General features: G+C 49.8%; 1 protein-coding gene across 1 annotated transcript in view; it reads right to left on the reverse strand.

Annotated features, from left to right (window-relative positions):
* GYPC (glycophorin C (Gerbich blood group)) overlaps positions 1–19694 on the reverse strand; it is a 40848-nt gene extending 21154 nt beyond the window's left edge. Inside the window, exon 1 of the mRNA XM_066280906.1 lies at positions 19196–19694. Within this exon, the coding sequence (XP_066137003.1) occupies positions 19196–19232 (37 nt within the window). The 5' untranslated portion in view covers positions 19233–19694. The remainder of the gene's footprint in view (positions 1–19195) is intronic.
* Positions 19695–25304: the final 5610 nt, after the last annotated feature.

A 25304-nucleotide genomic window follows, 5' to 3' on the forward strand; every position in this document is an offset into this window, starting at 1 on the left:
CCATAGACAATTCAGTTTTTCTCAGTTTACTAGATAGAGACGGAGAGTTTCCTGGTAGGGGCACACCCAAAGGACAGCTCTGGACAGTCCCAAGCCAAAGACACAGGCACAGCCAGTCTGGATCCCATGTAATCACCTCACGTAGTTCCATCCCACCTACCCCCCAGGAATCCCGTGGAGGTCACATGGACTCTGACTCTATTTTGCATTCCCCAGTTCTGGCTCACACTGTTCCCTGTGACTGAAATACCCACTGCTGGCCTGTCTGGTGAACTCACACACATCAGTCCAAACTGGTCCAGCTCCACCCATGGGGGAATGTTTGTTCTGACCTTCCAGGAGGACTGACCGCCTGTCACTAAGGACAGACGCATCAAACAGGTCAGAATGACTCTTGTCATTGCAGAAAAAGTGGTAGCATCTTCCTCCCAGGGTGTCCCAGCATTTGCAAAGTGGCTGGCACATAGTAGCTGGTCAACAAAGTTTACGAAGTGGAAGTTCCTCTCAGAAGTCCAGTGAAAGATACCAGAAGAAAATCATCCAGGTGAGTGGTTTTGAGAACAGGCACTTGCTGTCCTTCCTAAACCAGTGGACATGAGCGCCTCTCTGGTGCCAGGTGGTAAACACGACCTCCTGTGATATTTCCCCACACTACAGAGAATTTGTTATATACACTACTACTCATGTGACTCTAATGATTATCAATGATGCTCTTACTGCTTCCAGGGAAGGGGTTTGAGAAGCACCCCTGCATGCCTTCTCCAGACACCAGCTCAGCTGAGCAGCCACCTGACTAGTCCTCCTGCCCACCCTCTCAGTCTGCGCTTTCTCTGACTTCAGCATTTGCCAGCCTTGGTGTCTGGGAAACTCATTTCTCCATATTTCAGTTATAATCTCAGAAATGGAGACCAGTCTTCATCTCAGGGCAGATCACGTGCACGGGGCTGTGTGAGTATCTCAGTGAGTATCTCAGTCAGGAGCTGATACCTGGCCATGCCACCAACCTTTGTCATCAGGTCGGCTCTGAGGGGCTGCCGTGGCCCTCTAGCAGGTCCTCTGAAGGCAGGACTTACTCCCTTGCACCCATCCTGTGGGTCACCTCTGGGTGGCAGCACCTTCCAGGGAAGGCTCCAGTCACTGGGCCAGGGTGCCCAGCCACGCTGCTGATGCATCTTGTGTGGGACGTTGCTGTCTCAGCCTTGTCTGGATGCCCTTGGCCTCTGCATGCATCTGTGCATAAGTACCTGGGCAGAGGCAGCCAGGAAGCTGCTGGGCTCGTGTGGGCTGCGTTTACAGGTCTGCCCTGTGCTGGGGCTTCCCCTGCACCTCACCACACTGGTGCAGCTTCTCAGTAAAGCCCATTCTCGTGGACAGCTGCAATCTGTGGCTCATTAGCTGAGATCCCTGAGCAACCTGGCCAGCAGGTAGTTCCATCTCTGCTTTACATGAGAAGAGATTCAGGCTCCGGGTCAGGATACAAACCCAGACCTGCACTCGAGGGGCCACTGCTGCCCACTGGGACCCTGGCCCTGTCCTGCCTCCTGGGTGGGACTGAGCTGCTGATGGAGTCCTGTGGATCCTGGGGGCACTGGGCCTAGCAGCTCTGTGGTGATGACTAGCCCATTTTACAGACTGGACAACTAAGGTCAGAGAGGCGCAGTCACTTGCTCAAAAATAGTCTGCTAACCCAATCTGCACTACCTAAAGATAGGAAGTTTAACAGTGACCCAAGCCTAAAGGAAAAGGAGCTAACTTTTTCCCTTTTTTTTAGAGGGAGAAAGAGAGAGGGAGAGAGAGAGAGAGAGAGAGACAGACAGACAGACAGACAGAAAGGAAGAAAGATTAGAAGCATCAACTCATAGTTGTGGGACCTTAGTCGTTCATTGATTGCTTCTCATAAGTGCCTTGACTGGGGGCTCCAGCCGAGCCAATGACCCCTTGTTCAAGCCAGTGACCTTGGGTTCCAGCCAGCAACCTTGGGCTTCAAGCCAGCGACCTTTGGACTCAAGTCTATGATCCCACGCTCAAACCGGCGACCCTGTGCTCAAGCCGCAACCTTGGGGTTTCGAGCCTCTGTCCTTAGCGTCCCAGGCCAATACTGTACCCACTGCTCCACCACCTGGTCAGGTATAAAGGCAGAATTTCTGTCTTTAAGTGGGGTGTGTGTGGGGTGGCAAGTGGGGGATGAGCTCTTGCCCCTCCTTCCAGTCTGAGCTTCCCAGAGGGAGGGAGGCAGATGAGGGGCCAGCAAGCCTGGTGTCAAACCTGATCACACATTAGATAAAACACCTCAACATCTTCCACGTCCTTGTCTCAGTGTCCTACCCATACAACGGGACCAGTAGTACACACCCCAAAGGGAGCTCTGAGTAGGCTCAACACCCCCCCCCCCCAGTCCTATACATGGTGGTAGGTACAGCCATTGCCAGGTTTGCAGCCCTAAGGCCTCTCTAGAGACTCCATCAACCTTCTCCATCAACCTTCTTTGCCAGACCTTTGTCCCCAGTTGCTCCCAGTCAGGTCCTATTAGGCTCCAGGGACGGGTCTGAGGAAGCGGGTGGGTGGCCAGGCCCAGGACCACTCTATCAACACCAGGCCCGCCCAGCACGGGCACCAGGTCTCCCTGCAGCTGCCCGATAAGAAGCTCAGCTCAGCTCTCTCTGCTGCTGGGAGGCTTATCAGAGGCAGGCTGGGGCGAGAGAGCCCTCTCATCAGCATGAGCGGAGGAGAGGAAGAAAGGCCCTGGAGGACATATAGTGCCCTTGCATTCAGACATAGCCAAGCCGGCTGCAGGCCTGGGAGACAAAGACCTGCACTGGGACAGGAGGCAGGAGCAAGTGCAGATACTTGCCAACGGGTCTGAAGTTCCCAGAGACAGCAAACCAGAGGCTGGTTCTCCGAGGGTACTGGCATGCAGGGCACCTTGGAGGCAAGGGTGTGTGTATGCGCACATGCACACGTGTGGCGCACAGTGGGCAAGCAGTGCTTAATCAGGAAGCCCTTGATCTCTGTAAGGCTGTAGCACATAGAGCCGGTGGCGTCACCGAGAGGAGACCCCAGTGGCCTGCTGGGGCGGAGAATGTGGAATAGCATGGCACCGAGTCGTGGCATTGTTTCTGTGACGTATTGTCCTTGTGGCCTGAAGACATCTGCTTGCACCTTTTCCCAGAAACACTCAGACCATCTCGGTGTATGAGGGCCCAGACCCTCTTCTCTGCAGTGTAACATAGTATGCTCCTTTGGGTGGGCACAAGGATAGCCACCGGCCTCCCTGGCACAGAGAGAGCCGAGTGAATCTAAGGCCCTCTCCACCGCTGCCATTGCCCAGACAAGGCCAAGGGAGACCAGGCCTGTGAGTGTGCTCTCTGCCTACGTCTTCATTCAGACAGCCCCGTGTTTGGCTCCCTGGCTTCCTTTAGGTTTTTCTGATACATCCCCCCCCCCCCCAGTGGAGACTTCTCTGGCTATGCTCTTTAAATGGAATCCATCATCCCTTAGGCTTCTCAATCTCCTTTCCTGGCTTGACTAGCACCATCTGACAACTGAGCATTCTGCCCACATATCGATATCTTGTGTCCATCTGTCCATCCCCACTAGAATGTAAGCTCCCCTTTGGGACTGCTGCTGGTTTGTCAACTGTCACTACCCAAGGGACTCGGCCAGGGCCTGACACCTAGTTGGTGTTCAATACAGGTGCATGGAATGTGACTCTTGGGCCACAAGCTTGCTGGTGCCAGTGGTAGAGGTGAAGGATAGGGGATAGATGAAGAGACACCCAGGTCAAACTCAAAACCCACCATTTTATAACTGGTCTAACGCAGACTTCTTCTGCTGAGTCTCCAAGTCTCCATCGCCACACCAGAGAAGAGGGGAGAGGTCTCAATAGGTCAGGTGCGCTGCCCCTGGCCTGACTCCACGTGGAGCAGTATGTCCCCTTGCTTGGGCCCCAGGGGAGAAGTGCTGTTCTTTGAAGGCAAGGTTGAGCTGGCTGGCTCCTGGCTGCAGGGCCAGGGCAGATCTGTCTGATGTGCAGCCCTCCCCCCCACACCTGCCTGGCTGAGGGGAGGACTATCTGTATGTAGGCCCCAAGTGCCTGTATTTATAGGTTCACGAGAGGGCCACAGAAAGAGAAGATCACAGGAAGGACCCAAGTGAGTCCCACTGGCTGCTGCCTGGTCCCTGACCCCAGCTGTGGGTCTCTTCTCCATGGCTTCTTGTGTACCTGTGAAGCTGAGCTGTCCCCAGAGAGAAGTGTAATGAGACCAGGTGGGCTCGAGGTCTAGAGGTTGAGCCAGGATAGCTTCTCCTTTCGTTTAAGTCAGAGCTTGGCAAACTTTTTTGATAAAGGGCCACATAGTAAATAGTTTGGGTATTGTTGGCCATATGCTCTTTGCAACGACTCTGCCCTTGTCATGTGAGAGCAGCCATAGATACATAAGCAAATGGGTGCAGCTGTGTTCTAATAACGTATTTATAGAAGCAGGTTTCAGGCTGAATTCTTCCTGTGGGCCCTGCTTTAAGTCTCTGTGTCACTGAGTCTCTCTCTTCCCTCTCGGCTCATACGTGCTGACTTTGCCCCACTGGGACTGGGCCTTCACCTACACCTTCTCATTTAAGGTTCCATGAATCAGGGCCACTGAGTGGCTATGTGCACCTTGAACATAGGTCTATCATACCCGAAGCCTATACTTTCAACTCATGCGATGCTCAGCCGTTAGAACACAGGTGTACTATCCACGGCCGTACCCACCTTCTATAGATCACAGTCTAGCTGCACTCAGGGCTCACTGCATCCTGAATCCTCCACGAGGTTGTGAGAACACCAGGGCTGTGGAGGCCAATGTGGGCAGAGTCTCAATCCTGAGGTCACCCTCGTTGGTTAGTGCTGGAGTCCACACAGCAGCTGGCGAGGTGGCCTGGGTGAATGCTACCTCTGATTTAAACCTTGTGTAGGGTCGAGGCCATTTCTGCTGGTGAGGGCTGTGGCTCGGCCTCTTTGGCTTCTCCAGCAGACTGCACTGGTAAGTGTGGCTTTGTAAAAGAGCAATTCTCCAGGGAATCCTGAGCTCTAGGCCTTCCTGTCCTAGAATAGGACAAAATGCCTATCCAAGTGGGCACAGCCTGGCTCTACTAAAGTTTGGTCCAGGGATGCTAGCAGAGATCTAGGCAGCGTTCTGTAACATGAAGGGCTTTGAATAAAGGTTGTTTGCTCAGAAAAGACAACACTGAGGTTGAGGAGACCGACACATTCTGCTCATTTCTCCTTGGTGAGGGCCCCACTGAGGGAGCTCGAAGGACCTTGGGGACTCAGAGGCAGGAGGCAGGGCAGTGAGAGGTTAGTCTTTCATCTGCCCAGACGGTAAGCCTCTGTTCCCACAGTCAGGAGGCAAGAAGGCCAGGAGGGCCAGGAACTCCGAGAATTGTGTCTCAGGGAAGTGCACCCTCAGAGGCAGCTTTTAGCAGAAGCACCACCCTGGAAACAGAGGGGAGATGGACAGTGAAGAGCTGGATGGCAAAGATCAAAGCCCAGGAAATAAATGGCCCAGAAGTGCCTGAGTGGGAAGCACAGCATCATGGGGAGTCTAAAGTTGGAAGGAAAACCATGGATTTCATCTGCCTTTGACGGCAACATCCTCCAAGATCTATTTTGACTTTCCCCAGCATTGTTTGTTTTCTCAGTGAGTGACAAACATTACTTCTCTGAAATTAGTTGTTTTAAAATAGTATGTTCCGGAAGGTGTTTTCAGAAGCTCCATGACTCCTAAAGAGACATGATCTAGGGGTAATTACCAAAGCCAGGTATAAGGAAATGTAGTTAAAAAGCCCATCTGCACCAATTTTCTTTCATTCCTTCTGTAAAAGAGAACTCTGTTCTCCTTTGAAACTCCCTGCCTCCTGCACATAGGGAAGGTGGGTGGGCAGAGGTTAAGAGATGGCCAAGGGGTTGGACCACTTGGGCTCAAATCACAGCCCTGCCATTCACAGCCAGGTCTTGTGTCCTGAATACAGAGGTGTGGCCTGCAGATCTGCCTCGCAGGGAGGAGGATGGCTGACAGTGAGTGGTGGCCCTGGCACACACGTCTCCAGCACCTGTGACAGGCCAGGCCATCCGTGTCCTAGTGAGTACACGTACCTGTGCACTGTTTTTCCTATTTTTACCTCCTCGTCACTTGTCTCTACCTGTCACCCCCCAGAATTAGGACACTCTGGATAACAGCTTGATGACTGACTGCTTCTTTAACACAAGATAAAACTATATCAAGTCAAGGAGAAATTCACCATATTTAATCTTAGCTATCAATATTAGCTAAGATTAGGTTTCATTTTACATTTCATATTCCCTGATGTTATTCTTTCAACATGAGTTTATCTATTTAGCTATTTCAGTTGAGTAAATCACAAGACACGTGCCTTCTGACCTGAAACCTGACATCACCTGACACTAGGAGGACTGCATGCTTCTTGTTCCTGTCATGGTATCCGTCTTGCTGCCCCGAGAGCCCAGCAGTGCTCTGAGGGCAGGGATCCTGCTGGGCACTTGGCTTCTCTCCTCCTCCATCCCCAGGCCAGAGGACAGAGGTTCACTCACACCGCGTGTTTCTTTGATGAACCGGGGATAGAAGCATTTGCGGATAAACAGTTTCCTAATGAAATTTCCCACCCAGTTTCCTTCCCAATTTTTCAGATCTTCTTCAAGGAGTCTGAGGGTTCCCAGAGTTTGAAAGGATCTTTTCTCATGGAATTAACTGGAAACGTGACAGACAGCTGAGTGTTCACCTCAGTCTGGCTACAGGCTGCCATTTGACCACAGAGAGAGTATTTGATGGCTCCACATGATAGAAACGTTTAGTATGGAAGGGTCCTCTGAGATCTAAGGCCCAGAGTGTCAACACTGACAACAAAACAAATAGCGACTGAGCATCAGTTTGCAAAGTTTCCAGAAGGCGCCGGGCAGGAGGTTGCAAATTTGGTTCCGTGAGGCCCTCAGCGTCCAGAGATGACTTTAGAGGGAACCATCAAAAGGGGCCTTTGGAGGGAGGTCACTAGGCCTCTCGTCTCCAGCACAACTCTACTGTATGGGCTTTTCTTTTTCATATTTTCAGACTATATCTAAGAATTTATTTTGTAGAAATGTCATTTCAGATGAAGATAACTGTCGTGGAAATTTGTAGCTGTGACACCATTTTGTGTGTGTGTGTTTGTGGTTCCTGAGGTGGAATCTCAGGTGAGAAACGACAACTTTTGGAGGTTCAGGAATATATGGCTTTCACTCCAGAGGGGACAAGCACTATCACTTGCATCTGAGCCAGCTGTGGCCACTGGCATGTGGACCAAATGACTCTGAATGATGTTTTGACTACTTTTGCCTCCAATGTTCTTGGCTTTTGTTTCCCACTCCCATGAGGCTGGAGACCCTCTGAAGACAAGATCTATGCCCATGGGTCCACTAGCAGCCCTTACACACAAGAGGTGCTCACTGGATCAGGATCAAAGTGCTTCAGACTTGGTGGCAGCGATTCCAAGGTGACACTCTGGTAGTGAATTCACTGGTAGTGGACAAAAAGCTGAAGACTCCCGGCTTGTGTCACCGGGTACCCAATGAGTCCCTGAAAACTTGGAACCTATGAAAGGACCCCAGATCATGTAATAAGGCTTGGAGAAAAGAGGGGTGTGTATAGGGTCAAATATGGAAAGTGGCCCAGAATTTAACTACTGAGACTTGATTGTGCTGCTAAAAGACAGGTTGCTGTTATTCATAGACTCATTAATAGATTGCTGTCTTTATTAATAGATCTGGGGTGGGTTCCGGGAGGGGAAGCATGGGAGAGGCCATGCTGAACCTAACCCTAAAATAACCAAATACCTTGTTGAATTCTCCAGACCTGTGTGCACCTGTTTGCTATACGGGGTTAAAAGGGTCAGATCTGAATACCACACTGACCTCAGACAGAGGGGCTTGGAGAAGCAGAGCACAGTGCCCATAGCCAGGTACATGGCAGACATTCTAGACAGAGGTGAGGCCACGGGAATGGTGCCTGAAAACAAGCTGTACAAGCATATAATGATAGTGCAGAAATAAGCTTTACAAGCATGCCCAAGGTCAATGATGCTGTGGGCAGGAGTTCCTCTATTGTTTCCAGTGATCTCTGGGAGGCCAATAAGACCTATGGGCCTGCCTGCCCTGCCCAGGACAAGCCAGATCCCTAAGACAGTTCCTCTCTACTGTGAACCTGGGGCTGACACCAGTCTGTCACTGAGACATGCAAGGAAGTGGTAAGGAGCATATGTGTGCGTTCATATGTGTGTGTGCATGCATCTGTGTGTGTATATGTGAATGCCTGTGCACAGGTATGCATGCATGTGGGTCTATATGTGAATGCTTGTGTGCATATGTGTGTGTATGTGTCTGTGTGTAGGTCAGGGAGTTCTGGGTGAGGTACAGGGTAATGCAGGGTTAGTGTCACAGTCTCTTCCCTTTGGTGACATGCAGTCTCAGCACTCTCTCCCCCATCCTGTCTGCTGCTTAGGAGCTTGACAGCTGAGTTCCTGTGGCACAAATAGTTACCAGAGACCTGCATCCCTGTCCTGCCTGACTCCCACATCCAGCTGGTGAATTCTTACAAGTCACATAATGAGTCTGAGTTTCACTTTACTTCCGGGTCAAAGAGGGAGACAACAGCTCTCAGATGAAGAAAGGAAACAGATCTGAAGTGCCCAGCAAAATATAATACACACTGCAGTAATGGCCTACGACTTGAGAGATTTCAACAAAAGACAAATTTTCCAACCCAGGGGTGGCTCTATGGTGGAAGCATTCCAAGAGCTGGTAGTGGCATTATTCTTTCTCGGTGTCCCTGTGGTGACTCTGAGAGGCAGCTGCCCTGCTTACCCAGCAGAGAGTGCGACCTGTGTGTGGGCTGGCCTCAGCTGGCAGGACACACATGGTCACAGCCGGCCCTGGGTGCTCCACGAGCATTTCATTACCAGCTGCTCGGCTGACAGGCGGGGGGCTGGTGGAAGAGAGCAAGGCCAGCACGAATGGCTGGGGTGGGGCAGATAAAGAAAGACTTTTTCTTCTGAGTCAAGAAGAGTGACCTCAGGGTTGTATGGAGCTGGGCAGAAGGAACAGGGGTCATGGTAAACCTCTTCCATTATGGTGGCTGCTGTGTTTGGACGTGGAGGGACACCCCTGCCTCCAAGGAGGCCCTGGGAAATAACCTCTTTGAACCTCAGTTTCCAGCTTCTAACTGGCATTAATAATATTCCATCCAAGTTCGATGTCTATCCTGGCGGGTGGGGAGTGGCAGAGCAGGTGTGCACCGTGTGCCCGTTCACGCTTGCCCTCTGCACCTGTGCTGAGTGGGCCACATCCTGCCTCTGCACTCCCACCACAGGGACCAGTGCAGCTCCCGCAGGTTCTCACCACTCCTCTCCTTCTGGATGCTCCCCGAGTGGCCGCTTTACACGGAGGTCCCCATCTTTCTCTCTGCTTAGATCACCCTCTGAATGGCCTTCCAGCTGTCACCTGGCGGTCCCTTGCATATCTAAAAGTCTCCCTGCACTAGAAACAATCTTTTCATTCTACCTTTTGTTCTTGTATGCATAATTCTACAAGAAACATTAATTGTTTCTTTAGTAATGAAACAGGGCAAAGAAAGCTTGTTTTAAAACTTTTAAGTGAAGAGTAGCCTAACTTCCTAGCTTAAAAAGCCAAGAGAGTAAGATAAAGATAGAGAAAGAGAGATAGAGACAGAGTCAAAGACAGAGTCAGAGATAGAGACAGAGGTAGAGATACAGATACAGATGAGACAGAGGCAGAGGCAGAAACAGAGACAGGCAGAGGTAGACAGAGTGAGTCCTGGGTATCCTTAAGCATTTACTTTGACTCTATGAAACTTTCTAGGGCAGAGGTGAAGGCAGGAACAAGAGCAGCCTCCACATCTGCCCAGCCCAGGGGTCCTGTGGAACTGGGCTGGACTGCCAGGGAAGGGGTGTGAGGACTTGAGATAGGGCAGCCATGCAGAGGAGCCTCCAGACCTGGGAGCGGGGCGGGGTCAGGGGGGAAACTGGCAGAGTGGGGAGCAGCGGACAGCCAGCTCCTTAGCCTTGAATGCACGGAGACAGGGCCACTGCGTGACCTTCATCAGCCTACGTGCTTTGACTTTATGGCTCCCTTTTCCCCCAAAACAATTAAAAAATTGTTTTTTATAGTGGCAGTGGTATAAAGACAAATATAATGTTTACTCTTAAAAGTACATTTTTTTTCTTTTGCATTTAAAAGAAACAAACATTTCTGTGTGTCTCTAAAAGCATTGTGGGCCCAAGCACTGTGCCTAATGTACAAGTTGAGCCCAGCTGAGCTAGAAAGACCTGCTGCACGTGAGTGTGAGACAAGTCACATTCCCTATCGAGTTTCAGTATCATCGCATGCAAAATGGAGATAAAAATACCTCCCGCAGGGTTGCCCACAGAGAAATGAGATAACATTTGAAATGAAGCTTTGAGTCAGCAGGACAGTCACTGTAATGAGAGAAGAATGGGTCAGATACATTTACAGAATTTGTAGAAAAGGAAAAAAAGATTGTGAAATTAAAGAAAAATAAAAATGGACTACTCCAGGTTTCCAGACATAGCTGGCATAAGTTACTGAAATGAGAACTTAAGGCTAGAAATTCAAATGATAAGTCAGTCCCAGGGCACTGTCACAGGAAACACATGGCCTTTGCCCACAGGAGCGGGGTGCTGGCTGGGGTGGGGAGAAGGAACCCTCCCAGAAGAGGGGCCACAGCTGTATAGAGCCCCAGAGAGAGTCCCCTCTGTGAACTTGGTCAAGGGCAACACCAAGGACAAGAAAAACACGACAGTGAGAGAAGACATGGAAAGGTAGTGTGCGTGACGGCCGGTGGGAAGGGAAGGGAGTGGTCGATGTGCATGAGATAGCGCACAGGAGGACCGCTGTCCAAGGCGAGGTCGGTGGTCTGGACCTAGGGGAGTCAGAGGTCACTGCAGGCCTCCGAGTGGCAGCGTCTTACACTGCACTGGGAGGGGAGTCAGGTGCCAGGACCCACAGTGCTCCCTGTGCAGATCAGACTTTGTCTACACTGGCTGGAGCACCATATTCATCCATCCATCCATCCATCCATCCATCCATCCATCCATCCATCCAGTGTTTTTTTTATTTTTATTTTTATTTTTTTGCATTTTTCTGAAGCTGGAAACAGGGAGAGACAGTCAGACAGACTCCCGCATGCGCCCGACCGGGATCCACCCGGCACGCCCACCAGGGGGCGACGCTCTGCCCACCAGGGGGCGATGCTCTGCCCATCCTGGGCGTCGCCATGTTGCGACCAGAGCCACTCTAGCGTCTGAGGCAAGGCCACAGAGCCAACCCCAGCGCCCGGGCCATTTTTGCTCCAATGGAGCCTTGGCTGCGGGAGGGGAAGAGAGAGACAGAGAGGAAGGCGCGGCAGAGGGGTGGAGAAGCAAATGGGCGCTTCTCCTATGTGCCCTGGCCGGGAATCGAACCCGGGTCCTCCGCACGCTAGGCCAACGCTCTACCGCTGAGCCAACCGGCCAGGGCCATCCATCCAGTGTTTTTGAAGACTCGTCTCTTCCCCATGGAGAAGGAGACAGAGAGACCCCTTTGGTTAAGGAGCTAGTGTTCAGGTGTGGCCAGGGGAGCATGGATGGCTCTGCCGTGGTATCACATAAAGGACACGAGCTCTAGAACCACTGTGTTCCTCAGGATGCACTGCACACACTGTGCCCATTCTGTGACAGAAACATGAAGGGGCAGGTGAGCTGCAGGCAGCTCTGGGAGCTTTTGTAGAATGGCCCCCCTGCTGGGTCGGGACCTGAGCAGACTGTGCCATTCTGTCCGTAGGTACTATAATATTTTCAGTGGCAAATGGGCCAACAGAGGTAAGAGCTGGGAACCAGGGAAAGCTGGGCAGTGGGAGGGAGCTAGCACCTGCATGGCACACTCACTCTGTGAGTTGCATGATGAATATGTAGCAAGCACCACTGTAGAAACTTCATCTATGATGACACATTTCATTCTCAGAGCAAAAGCTGGCGTGGGAATGATCATTATCCTCACTTACCCAGTGAAGACCAGCTATAGAGTTTGTGGGGCAAAATGAGAGTGTGGGACCCTTGTTCAAAATGTAAGAATTTCAGGTGGCAACAGCATACTATTAGATGTAGTAAGTGTGGGCCCTCTGTGACCTCACAAGTCATGGGCCCGTGGAGCCAGCCCTGTCCTGGATGATCAACTGAGGTGCAGAGAGGGTAGGCAGTGTGTTCAAGGACAGCGTTAGGTTGCTGTACGTCCACACTCAAACCCAAATTCTGGAACTCTGAAGCTGGTGTCCTAACCTCTTTGTCACTAACAATTGATGCAGAGTATGCATCTGGACCAAGTACAGAGGAGGAACCTGAACTTGACGCCTCAACTTGCTGAAGGCTGTGGGTAAGGTTCTAGAGTGTCTGACAAGCAGCTCAAGAGAAAGTGCCGTTTCCCAGCTGGTGGACTTGGCCCCCCGGAGAACAGAAAAGATGCAGACTGGGGCTCAAATGAAAAGCAGGCATAAATACTTTATCTGGTTTGATCTAGCAACCATAATTTTCTCCCCTTTGAGCCTCTGTTGAGAATGCACGTACCCACAGCTATCTATACAATGTGAAGATTTTCCTTTGCAGGGTCCAAGGGGGAAAATGGCAGTGCTGGGCAGCGGCACAGTGGAACTCCTCCTAACAACGTGCCTTTGCATGTAGAAGGGGCACAGGGTTCTGGCTATGCTCTCTGAAAGTGATGTACTGAAACTGACTGCGTTTGAAGTGGAGCTAAAATGCCTCCATCAGGGAGTGACAGGTGCAGTGTGATAACTGGGCAACCTTGCCTAAGTCTCGCCCATCAAAGGAGCCCTTGTAATTCCAGCTTCCTCAGAGGCCTGGAAGGCAACAGGGGTGTATCCACTGAGCCTCATCTAGTCTGTGGATCACAGTGCTTTGGTGATAAGAGAAAGGAGGTGTAGCTTGAACGTGTCGAAGGAGCTTGCAAGAGGAAGAGGTAAGAAAGAATATAACAAAGTGTCATGAAGTTATTCATCGTAGCTGTTTTAAATTCCGTCTAATAATTCCAACATCCCTACCATGTCTGGCTCTGAGGCATGCTCTGAGTGTTCACATAATATACATATGTATGTATATTTTGCCTCGGTATGCCTTGAAAGTTTTCTGACAGCCAGAGATGAGGAACTGGGTAAAGGAGCTGCTGTATAGGACCAAGGGTGGAAGGAAGGGATGCATGCCACATCCTGTGGTCAGGCCTCTGTCCGAGTGAGGCTGTGCTCTGCACTGGGAGCTTCTCAGTACTTCCAGGTCTGTCCCTCCCTTCACACGGGACAGATGGCTACAGGGGCTGGGCTAGGCCGTTCTTCTTCTCCCAGGTCATTTCAGCTCTGTTGATACTCAGCAGTTTAACCTCTGATTAACTAGTTTCCCTGAGAACAGGACTTACTGAGAACAGCTGTTCTGGCATAATTTCAAATAGTTCTTTTCCCTCCTCCTGCTGCAAGCTGGGATCCTGGGGGGCTTGTTTTCTCTGATATTTATTGTGGGAACCTGGTGGAGACCCAGGAGGCAAATCTCATAATATTGTTGAGCCACCCCTACCATGACTGGGCCCTTTGGAGTTTTAAAGCTCAGAGTGGTCCACACTGAACCTCCTGCAATTTGTCGGTCATGGAGTCATTCATGAGAGGCTGTGACGATGTCTGGCTAGAGGAACAGCAGCGCTTCAGAACCTCTGCCCCCAAGGTGGCTCTGAAGACACGTTTGCACAGACACATCTGTGGCGTGCTGATAACCCCACGGGCTCTCTGTGGCTGCCAGGGTGGGTGGGGAGGGCGAGTCATGTAGGGGCTCTGCTGAACTTGCCCAACCTGTGACAGACCCAGTGTTTGGGCTCCTGCTCTTGCTGTCACAGGAGGAAACTGGCTCTTGTCAGCATCTGCCATGGCAAAGGCTTTGCACACTCACATTTGTTCTGGAAGAATGTACAAAAATGAAAATTTATAATAACTAAGGGTAGGAGCCAGCCTTCCCTCAGAAATTCGGATTACGTAAGGATCTGAATAAAACCCTAGGCAAAGATGGGGGTCGTGAGGGCCGCGGGGAGAGTAAGGGCAGGAGGGACAATATGAAACAGGACTTCATGCTGCGAGGGAAGGGGAGCTAGATGGTGACTGCTGGGGCCCATCAGCCATGTTCCTAACATCTGTTTGTATGCATTTCAATCTATTATCTACTGACCTCCACGAATATACCAAGTGCTGGACTTGGAGTTATCGAGTATATGATTTTTCAAAGGTGCTTGGCGTTTGGAGTGGACATAGGCCTCGAGTGTTGGCCTTTAGGTCATCTCTGTGGTGATCCGTTCACGTCCAAGTCAGTCTCTGAGCACCAATCTGTGACAGGGAGTGGGTCATGGCGACCCAAAGGAGGGGCAAGATCCAGGAATCTGCGTGGGCTGAGACGTGATCCCAGGGCCATGGTGAGTGGTGCTCCAGTGTCTGGAGGGCCTAGGGAGGTGGGAGTGCATGAACTAGGCCTCAAGTGACAAGCGGGTATGAGCCAGGGTGTGCATGTGTGTGGGGGTGGGGTGCGGAGGTCCCCAGAGAGCCTTGGGTGCTGGGGACCTGAAGCAGGCGGTTGTGAAGGTGAAGCCGGAGAGGCAGGGCAGTCCAGACATGAGGAGCACCAAAAGGAGAGGCCCGAGGGGCAGCCCGCACTAGCTGTGTGTGCAGGCGCGGACTACTGCTGGTCCAGCGTGGTCAGGCCTGGCCACAGAAAAGGGAATGTTGGTGGGTGGTGGCGGAGCAAGGCTGGACTGTAGGACTGATTGAAAAGCCATGTGTTGTTAGGCAAGTTCTGAGCATCTATGCCACATGCAGTCCTCTGGGGGCAAAGCTGCGGCAGGGATGTCGCAGGTCCAGTGCCCACAGTGGGACACCCCACTGGTACCCAGGGATAGCAGGCTCATACGCACTCTCGTGGCCCTGCAGGTTGGCCTCTGTAGCTATGGTGTCTGAGGCCTGCATCCGTAGCCTGGCTGAGGCCTTGGTGCTGGGGAACCCTGGGGCAGGTCATTCCCCCTGAGCCTCGAGTGAGCAAAACAGGTAAGAAAATGCCTAGGAGACCAGGCTGCGGGGGGTGACCCAGGCAAGGCCCACCAACCGGCTTGGATATAGGTGCTGCTGGTGTTGTTACATTGTCAAGAACAAAACAGCAGCTGTCTGCAAACCAGATGATTACCAGCACCTGCAGGCTCGATATGAGCTGACAGGATCAGTTACAATGGCCACAGACGCCACTGTTTCTGGGCATGGTGCCAAACCTTCATTCTCTGTTCACCACGTGATCCCTGTGAAGTAGCTGTTAGTACTCCCATGCACAGATGAAAAAACTGAGGCTCTGAGGTATTGTGTACCTCCCCAAAGCCAGTAAGTGGGGGAGGTGGGATCAAACCTAGGGTGTAAAGGACTCCGGTCCCCGCTCTGCCTCTTGCTTGCCATGAGAGGGAGGACACCCATGAACTTCTGGGGAGTGTTTCCTCATAGGGGGCAGGAGCCTGACAAGAAATAGGCAAGGGCCATGAAGAGGTACTTTCCCAGAAGAGAAACATACTTTCAGTGGTACGGAAACCTGTCCAGCCTCACTCATAATTACAGAGGTACATTCAAAAGTGACAATGTGTTTTACTCATCAGATTGGCCAAGATAAAAACTGCACATTGTGAGGGGGGATGTGGGGAAATGGCTACTCATGTAGTAGTAATCATGTCAACTTTTGACGGGCAGTTTTTCAGCACCTATTAACATTTTAAAGGTAACACTCTTTACTCCAGGAATTAAACTCTGGGGGGAATTTATCCTAAAAGTATACAAACACATGCACATAAACCTCTACTTACAAGGGTTGTCATGGCAGTACTGTGTCTGGTTAAAAAAAAAATCAAATAAAGATGATATACAACCTACATGTCTATTTGAGGAGGAACTGGTATAATTTTTGTGTGTGTGTGTGTGTGTGAAGAGAGAGAGGGACAGATAGGGACAGACAGACAGGAAGGAAGAGAGATGAGAAGCATCAACTCTTCACTGCAAAATCCTAGGTGTTCATCGATTGCTTTCTCATATGTGCTGTAGTCTGGGGGGGGGCTACACCAGAGTGAGTGACCCCTTGCTCAAATCAGCGACCTTGGGCTCAAACCAGTGACCCTGGGCTTCAAGCCAGTGACCTTTGAGCTCAAGCCAGTGACCACACTCAAGCTGGTGAGCCCATGCTCAAGCCAGTGACCTTGGGGTTTCGAACCTGGGTCCTGTGCATCCCAGTCCAATGCTGTATCCACTGTGCCACCACCTGGTCAGGCAGAATTGGTATAATCTTTAAGATATGCTCTTAAGAAAAAAGAGCGCCTTGCCTGAGGTGGCACAATGGCCTTGCCTGTGGTGGCACAATTGCCTGGTCTGTGGTGGCGCAATGGATCAAGCGTTGACCTGGAACACTGAGGTTGCTGGTTCAAAGCCCTGGGCTTGCCCAGCCAAGGCACATGTGGGAGTTGATGCTTCCTGCTCCTCCCCTCTTCTCTCTCTCTCTCTCTTCTCTAAAAAAGGAATAAAAAAAAAAAAAAGAAAATAGCCAGACTATAAAAAAAAGAAAAAAGAGCAAGATGAAATAAAATACACAAAATAAGTTTCATTTTGTAAAATAAAATTGTATATACATACACTACTTCTAGAAAGATTCTCATAAATCCATAAATTAACTGCCCTGAAGGTGGGCAGAAGGTATCTGCCTCTTTTCCATTATTAACTCTTCATTCATTGTTCAAATTTATTTGTTTTTGTTTTCAGTTTGTGCTTGTTGGATCCATTCTGTTTGCTCATCTCTAGAAGGTGTTTTGGTTGGGGTCTCAGAAGGGCATCTGCCACCCAAAGATGCAAACAGACTTAACTTGCCAACCTCCTTCCACTTGTCGGGTGAGTGGGCCTCCTCTTACACGTTGTAGATGGGCTGATATGTCCCCACTGCCAGCACAGAATGCCTCTTAGCCCACATACATCTGTTGCCCAGGGTGTGCTGCAAGTCCCAGAAATAACTGCCTAGACACGGTACCCTCGGAAAGGCGATGCTTACGGTGCCAATGCCATGTGACTCCGTACTCCACTGCTAGCTGGAGGGGTTGTGCAATGGCTGAGATGGAATTCCATTTGGCACTAACACAGTCCATCCTGCTCCGGTAGAGGCAGCAAATTCTACGGAAGGCTGCCAAACCCAGCCATTTCTCTACTGAGCGTTGACCTCTTTCCTCCAAGGGCAAGGCAATGGATTTCTGTTTGACTCATTTGCAGTAATGTAGCCCTTGAGCTTCTGGCAGCCCAGCCGGTAGGGCAGGCCTGACCTGGTCAGGGAGCAGTGGGGCCTCACCACTCTAACCTCTGGTGCTGAGGAGTAGTGATGTAAACTGTGACATTTTACCTGAATTAGCAATAAGAGATAGGGTCCCGTGACTCCCCGGCAGAGATCCTGCCATAAATCAAGTCCTAAGGGTAATCTGAAATGATGTGCAAATGGGCGGCATCCCGATCAGTTCCCAAAGGGCAGGGCGGTATGTGCAGTCATTGGTCAGGGTTTGAAATTTGAATTCCAGAGAACTGCTGGGGGAGGGGGCAGAGGCAAGGCTCTGGGGCAGGCAGGCCTGGCCCCTCCAGAGGGGAACGTGGGCAGGCCTGCAATTGTTCAGCCCCTGAACTGCAATGATAAGGGTGGTTCTGCTCCCTCTACCCAGCCCCTCCACTTCTCATAAGCTCAATAGTGTCTCTGCTCATATACATTCACAGATACACACATAAACACACACACATGAGCTCACAGACCCACAGTCTCATATAAAATGAACAAAGATGTGTGACATTGATTCTGCACTTGGCATGTGCCTATTTCTGTGCCGAGCCATTTGCACACACTGAGTTCTCACAACCCCATGAAGAATATTTTATATTCTCATTTAGCAGATGATAAAACCATAGTTAAGGAGGCGGCTTGCCTTGGGTAAGTCCTTGGCCAATAAGTAGCACACAGGCAGCCAGGCCCCCACTCTGTGACTCGTCTGTGCACACCCAGACCCAGCTGAGCCAGCCACATGTACCACAGAGGCCAAGAAACACTCACTGACCAGCAGAGTTTGCCTCTATGGCTTCACAACCACCTGGGTTTTAAAGACAAAAAACGAGTGGGCATCACCAATACCCATATCATTACCATATTAATGACCTAACATGATTACTTAGCCAGGGTGGGGAAGAAGGATAAACATACATCCCTTTTAAAACAAAATTTTAGTTTTTGATTGCCAAGCCCAAAAAGAGGCGTGGAAGGGCCCAGCAATGTTTCTGAACCTCCCCAAAACTCTCAGGGTGTAGTTCCTGCCAGCAACGAAACGTGCGGATTTCGAAAAGAAACAGTCCATGGGGAATTACAGAGTACTGCTGGTCCATGGTGGAGGCGAGCGCGCCCTTCACCATCCGGGCGTCCCTGCCCCTTCCCTAACACGGCCGTACCGGAGACCAAGTACAGGGATGGAAGCGGAGTTTTCTCCAAACGACCCCACATTCTCTGCCTGGGCGGCCTGGCAACAGTTTGTGACGCTCTTTCTGGACTGCTTAACGCTCTGCGTCTCCTTACTAATGCTTTTAGGGAAAGTTCTCGCCACACGGTTACCCCACCAGCACGCGGTAGAACAGAGCGGGGCCGCATAGGCTGGACGCGGAGGCCTCCCCCCAGCCGCGGCGTACTGTCCGCGCGCGGGTGGGCGCGAGGCGGGGACCCCGCGCGCCAGGATCGGGACGCAGAGCCCCGCCCCGGAGTTAGGGTGGCAGTGTGGGGTTCCTCCGGGCGCTGGACAAGGACCCCGCGCCACCCAGGCGCCGCGAGCCCTGGGATGGCGCTGGTGCTCCGGCCGAAGCCCGGCGGGCACCTCGCCCACAGGGGCAGGCACAGCCGGAGTCCCGTGTCCTTGGCCGCGGCTCGGCCCCTGCGCCCGGGTTCGGCCCTCCCTGGAGTTGGTCCTGGACCAACCTAATTCTCTTTAGTTTTATAATGAAGAGCCCTCCCCAGGGCGAGTACTCACGGTGGTGGTTCGGCGCCGTGGCGTTGTGGCCGCTCATCTTCTGTGGTGCGCAGCGCCGGGCAGGGGCCGAGGAGCGGCGGGGGCGCGGCGCGAGGGTCGCACGGGCCTGCTCCTGACCCTCAGCAGCCGGAGGAAGCGGTTCTTTGGTCACACTCCTTCGCGCGGGCTGAGGGGAGGGGCTCCAGTCCCAGATAGGCAGACTTCACTTATTTGTTTCTGCAGACTGGGCTGGTGGGGTTTCCACCCCCCCCCCCCTTTTAAAAATACACACCCGCCCACTTCTGAACTCTTCCGTGTTCCAACTTTTCTGCACAAGAGTCACATTTTCCTAACGGTTTCTGTGTCCATCTGCAGTTACCAGTTACAGAGGCTGTGGTTGAGAATTCACGTAGGGACTGAAAACTCCCATATGTGGCGCGACATTCTCCCAGGGCAGTGTCTAGGACGGTGACCAAGTAGGGGCAGACCTGCATTTGAATTTTGACTGGCTACTCTGCCATTCAAGTGGTGTGGCCTCTCACTGCTCAGGGCATTTGTGGCCAGGAAGAGTTTCTGCCTTCCTGGCCAATTAGAGGCGTTGTCCCAATTCACGGTCTCATGTTTGGGAAAGATTCTTAGAAACAAGGATTTCTGGACAAAGGCCATGTGCTTTATTTGGATCACTCTGGTCCAAGGCTTCCTTCCAATCAGAGTGGGAGTTTTTGGAGAGTTTACTTTACACTCTACTTGGATTTTGACACACTGGCTGGTTAAATGGAGTTTACCCATAGCCCCCACAAAGAATGTTATGTTACATGTCAAGTATTTTCTCCTTCCCTCCCCCCAAGAGAAAGGAAGAGGGTTTAGACCATGTCACCCTTTATTAAATCGCAACCCCAGGGGACACCTTGTACTTCTCACTTCTGATGTCTGAACCTCCCTGTGGGGACTTCCATTTCAGTCCTCAGTGCACAGCTGGGACCCCTCCCCACTTCCCTTCTGCAATCCTGGGGCACAAAGTGTGTGCGACGGGAGTACCTTCCATGTTGAACACGGCAGGAGGTTGCCCCCTGGAGGTGTGTGGTGCAGATGCATGTTCAGCTCCTCCTGGGCTGGACCAACTCCTGGCATTATTAAGACTGCCTGGGCCCTGGCGGGTTAGCTCAGTGGTAGAGCATCGGCCTGGCGTGCGGGAGTCCCGGTTCGATTCCTGGCCAGGGCACACAGGAGAAGCGCCCATCTGCTTCTCCACCCCTCCCCCTCTCCTTCCTCTCTGTCTCTCTCTTCCCCTCGTGCAGCCAAGGCTCCATTGGAGCAAAGTTTGCCCGGGCGCTGAGGATGGCTCTGTGGCCTCTGCCTCAGGCGCTAGAATGGCTCTAATTGTGGCAGAGCTATGCCCCAGATGGGCAGAGCATCGCCCCCTGGTGGGCATGCCGGGTGGATCCCCGTCAGGCCCATGTGGAAGTCTGTCTGACTGCCTCCCGTTTCCAACTTCAGAAAAGTACAAAAAAAAAAAAAAAAAAAAAAAAAAAAGACTGCCTGTCTGATACAGTGGCAAAGTGTTCTTAATTCTCTTTAGTTTTATAATGAAGAACCTCACATTGCTTAGAAATCTTTTAGTGAAATTTCCATGCTGGCCATATACATGTTGATTTCAAGTGATGTATTTGCAGAATGCCTCTGGCCAGGATGGACAGTTTTGATTTGTATATAGAGGAGTCTTGATTTGCTCATCTATAACATGGTTCAGGAATTCTTACAATACAGAGTTTTAGAGAGGCAATGTCTAAAAGAACAGCGGAGTGGAAAAGCCTTTGAATAGAAACTAGCCATGATTACTGGACAAGTTTCACATTTTGTTTTGTAATTCATATAGGTCTATGTTGGATAATAGTATCTCCTGTGTCAGTTTATGAATTAAACAACTTCAATTATCTGAAATACAGCTGGAGAACTGAAAGGAAGCCAAAGACCCACACCCACCTGGTGACCAAAAAGCAAGTCCCCAGGTTGTCACAGCTTACTATGAGAGGACTTCTCAAAGGCTCAAGTACAGTACAGCCCTTTGGCCTTTAGACATGATCATAAGACATTCACTTATTTAATTTCCCAGGCTAGGAAAGGTTAAAAGCACCAAAACATAACAAGAATTCCTTAGAAAGAGGAAGCCAAACACCAAATTAACTAAATAATCAAAGTATAAAGCTTGACAAACTATAAAGATAAAATATAAGAGAAAGTAGCATTTACTATATATATAGCTAAAGCACGTGGGCTCCAGCACAAATAGCCGAGGCTGTGGGACCCTGTCTGGGTTTGCATCTTCACTGCCTTGTAGCCAGCTAGCCTTCAGCAATTCACTTAATTGCTCTGCGTCTCAAGTTTTTCATCTAGAAATTGGAGCAATCTGCAAACTTAGGTCGTGGTAATACCTTAGATAGTTAACAGGTAATTAATAGGATAATAGTGTCTCACCCAGCCAACCGGAGTTAATGATGTTATGATATCGGCCCTCTTCTTCCTTTGGGGCACTCTTGGTTTATAGGGAGGACCTTAGGCCGCTCTGAAAAGAAGGTAAATAATGTTTAATAAGTAGTAGTTTAGTTGGCAGAGAAATAATTGATACATTTTAAAAAATTTAGCCACAGAAGTGTCTAATTGTACAGAAACAAAAGCTATTTTTACAATGTAAGGTAATTATATGAAAAATTAGATTAAGCCCTGGCTAGTTGGCTCAGTAGTAGAGTGTCAGCCTGGCGTGTGGATGTCCTGGGTTTGATTCCTGGTCAAGGCACAAAGGAGAAGCACCCATCTGCTACTCCACCCTTCTTCTTCTCCTTTCTCTCTGTCTCTCTCTTCCTCTCCTGTAGCCAAGGCTCCATTGGAACAAAGTTGGCCTGGGGAATGAGGATGGCACCATGGCTTCTGCCTCAGGAACTAGAATGGCTCTGGTTATAATTGAGCAATGCCCCAGATGGGCAGAGCATCGCCCCCTGGTGGGCATGCCGGGTGGATCCTGGTTGAGCACATGCGAGAGTCTGCCTCTCTGCCTCTCACTTCAAAAAAATCCCCCCCCCCAAAAAAAGAAAAAAGAAAAATAAAAGAAAAATTAGATTATACTTTTCTGAAATGTCAAAGAAATGCATTACTAGTATGTCTGTGTGTTGGATATTTATTAACGGACTAGAAAGAACTCAGATATATCTTGTAATAATCAAACAGTTTTTACCTCATTTAATTCCCATAAATACCCTCACAGAGGATATGTCAAGGCCCATTTTTTAAAAGTGAGGAAACTGAGGTTGGGAGCAGTGACAAGGACTTGTCCAAGGTTGTGCAGCTAAGTTCAAAACTCAGCTCTGGCAGGCTCTGTGGTGCACGCATGCATAAGAGGTGTGATGGAATCAGAGTGCATCTTCCGAGCACTATGAGGCAGGAGCTGCCGTGGGGAGGACACCCTAGCCTGCCTTCTCCCCACCCCCAGAGGCAGATTTAACAGTGTGGCACCTGGCGCAGGCCCTAGGCCCCAACCTCTGAAGGGCCCTGAAAAACCCCAACTTATACTTTTTTCTGATGGCACCAAGTTTGGTTTTATATGTGCAATTTTAACATTAATAGTACATAATATTTTTTATTTATTTAAAAATATGGTTAGCATGTATTTTTAATTCCCCTGTCTCTCTCCCTTTTTTAAGGGGTCCAATATTTTTTTCTGAGCCCGGGGCCTCAGCCGACCTTAATCTGCCTCTGCCCCCCCCCCCCAAACTAACACATTCGGTGTGCTGTATCCTTCTTAGGAGGAGCTCTGTCTCCTGGCTGTGAGCTCTTTCAGGCTGAGATGAGCACATTTTACTTGGGTTTTCTAAATTGTTTGTCCTTTGTCCAAGCAATAGATGCTCTTTGTGTAAACAAATTAAGTGGAGAGAAATAAAAAAAGAAAAAGAAAAAGCAAAGCCCTCAAGAACTGCTCATAATCTCTAGCACGTTACAGTATGTTTATTTCAAGATGTTTTGTTCATTTTGGACATTTGCTTTAGACAACTGAGATTTTAGTGAATGTGTGATTTTGAGTGCTTGAGGTTTTGCTAACCAAACAACCATTTTCCCATATGAAAATGTAAAAGCTCTTTAATTTGTTTATTTATTGAGTTGTTTCTTTTCTTTTGCTAGTTAAATAGTGTTTTAATAAACCACATGACATACACATCTGCATTTCATATTTTTTCTTCACTTGTGTTCCAACAATGGAATTACTGGGTCGAGGGTTAGGAGTGTGTTTCAAATTTGTGGATGTACATTCATGGGCTGTGGCTGCAGCGATTTACATTCTCAGTAATCAATGACGAGATGGACCAGTGCTCACCTCAGAGCCTTTTGCCAGAATTAAGCATTAGATTTTAAATCAATAATAATTATTTAGATGACAAATATTTGAAATTATTTGAGTTTGCTTGTTCTTGATTACTAGTAAGTTGAATATACTGTTACATGCTTATTTATAAATTGCATGTTCTTTTAGGCAAATATTTTGTTCATGTTGTTTACCCATTCAGAGGATTAGTTAAACTATTCTTATTGATGTCTTTGAACTCTTTATACACAAAAGACAACACCATGTTTTTATCTGCATTACAAACATATTCTCTTTGGGTCCTTTTTCTTGTTCTTGTGCATTAGTACAGAAACAGAGCTTGACTAATTTATTGGCAAGTTGGAAGCTTTTAAGAAAATCTAATTGTGGCCATACATATTTAAGAGAAGTGGAGAGAAGCAACAGGCTGTCACAGGCTGTGAGGAGGGCGAGGTGGGAGTGAGGAGGGTGGGGTCCAGAGCAGTGCAGGGAAAGCCTTGGCTAGGAGCCTCTGCCCTTCCCAGCAACACACAGACCTTTCTGAGGAGAAGCTGTAATTGAGGGTTCAAGGCTGAGAGGCAGCAGGCCTAATGTTGCTCACTAGGACAAAACTGCTAGACCCTCTTCCCTCCAGACCTCACTAAGGCTGGCCTCAGCATGCAGAGCACAGAGAAGGGCCTGAACTGGATGAGGCTGTGAGATCCAGAGCTGCAGGGGGCCCCTAAATTATAGTGGCACTTCATCCAAGGGTAAATCTGAAAGCACCTAGAATGACCTACCTCTGGAAGCTTCCTAACTGACCACTGCATCCTTAAGGAAAGAAGAACAGCACGGAAACCCAGAAGCAGCACCAAGGAGGAGGCTGGGAGAGCAGGAAGTGATCACATGCAAAATTTCACACGTTGCCAGCTCGAAAAGCCCACTTGTTATGGACTAAACTAGCGGTTCTCAACCTGTGGGTCGTGACCCCAGCGGGGTCGCCTAAAGCCATCGGAAAATACATAATGCATATCAGGTATTTACATTCCGAATCATAACTGTAGCAAAACTACAGCAATGAAGTAGCTACCAAAATTATTTTTTGGTTTGGGGTCACCGCAACATGAGGAACTGTATTGCGGGGTCACGGCATTAGTAAGGTTGAGAACCACTCGACTAAACAAAAAAAGTGAGGAAGTTTCTGACTGGAAGAAAAGGAAGAAGAAAAAAGAAAAGAAAGAAAAGAAAGGAAAGGAGGAAAGGAAGAAAGAAAAGGAAGAAAGATAAAGAAAAAATAAACAAAGAGAAAGAAAGAAAGAAAAAGAAAGGAAGGAAAGAAAGAAAGAAAAGAGAAATGTCGGGGTCAGGGCTGCCTTGAATCTCAGGCAGAAAAGAGGCTTCAACAAGGGAACAGGACCCAACCTACTGGTCAGCCTGAGTGGTTCTGAAACCATAGGCAATGTGTAATCTTCCTAACATCCCAGCGAGTGTTGGATTATGTAGAGTGACAATGTTCTGAGCACCTAGACTACGCCAGGCCTGCGCTATGCTAGGCCCTCCCATGTGCGGTTAGTGCTGATGTCACAGCACTGTATCACAGGTTGGTGGTGCTCTGTTTTGTTTGTTGGTTTTTCCTTTTCCCTCTTCTTCATTTTATAAAATAGAAAACTGAGGACTGGAGAGATAAAGTACAGTAACTGTTCACGCTAACACAGCTACTCATTGACAGCTAGAATCTGAACCAGGTTTGTGTAAGCCTAAAGCTCTGCCTGGGGAAGTGCTACAGGTTCCCTCCCTTGG

This window comes from Saccopteryx bilineata, chromosome 5, assembly GCF_036850765.1.
Source record: "Saccopteryx bilineata isolate mSacBil1 chromosome 5, mSacBil1_pri_phased_curated, whole genome shotgun sequence".
Taxonomy (NCBI): Eukaryota; Metazoa; Chordata; class Mammalia; order Chiroptera; family Emballonuridae; genus Saccopteryx; species Saccopteryx bilineata.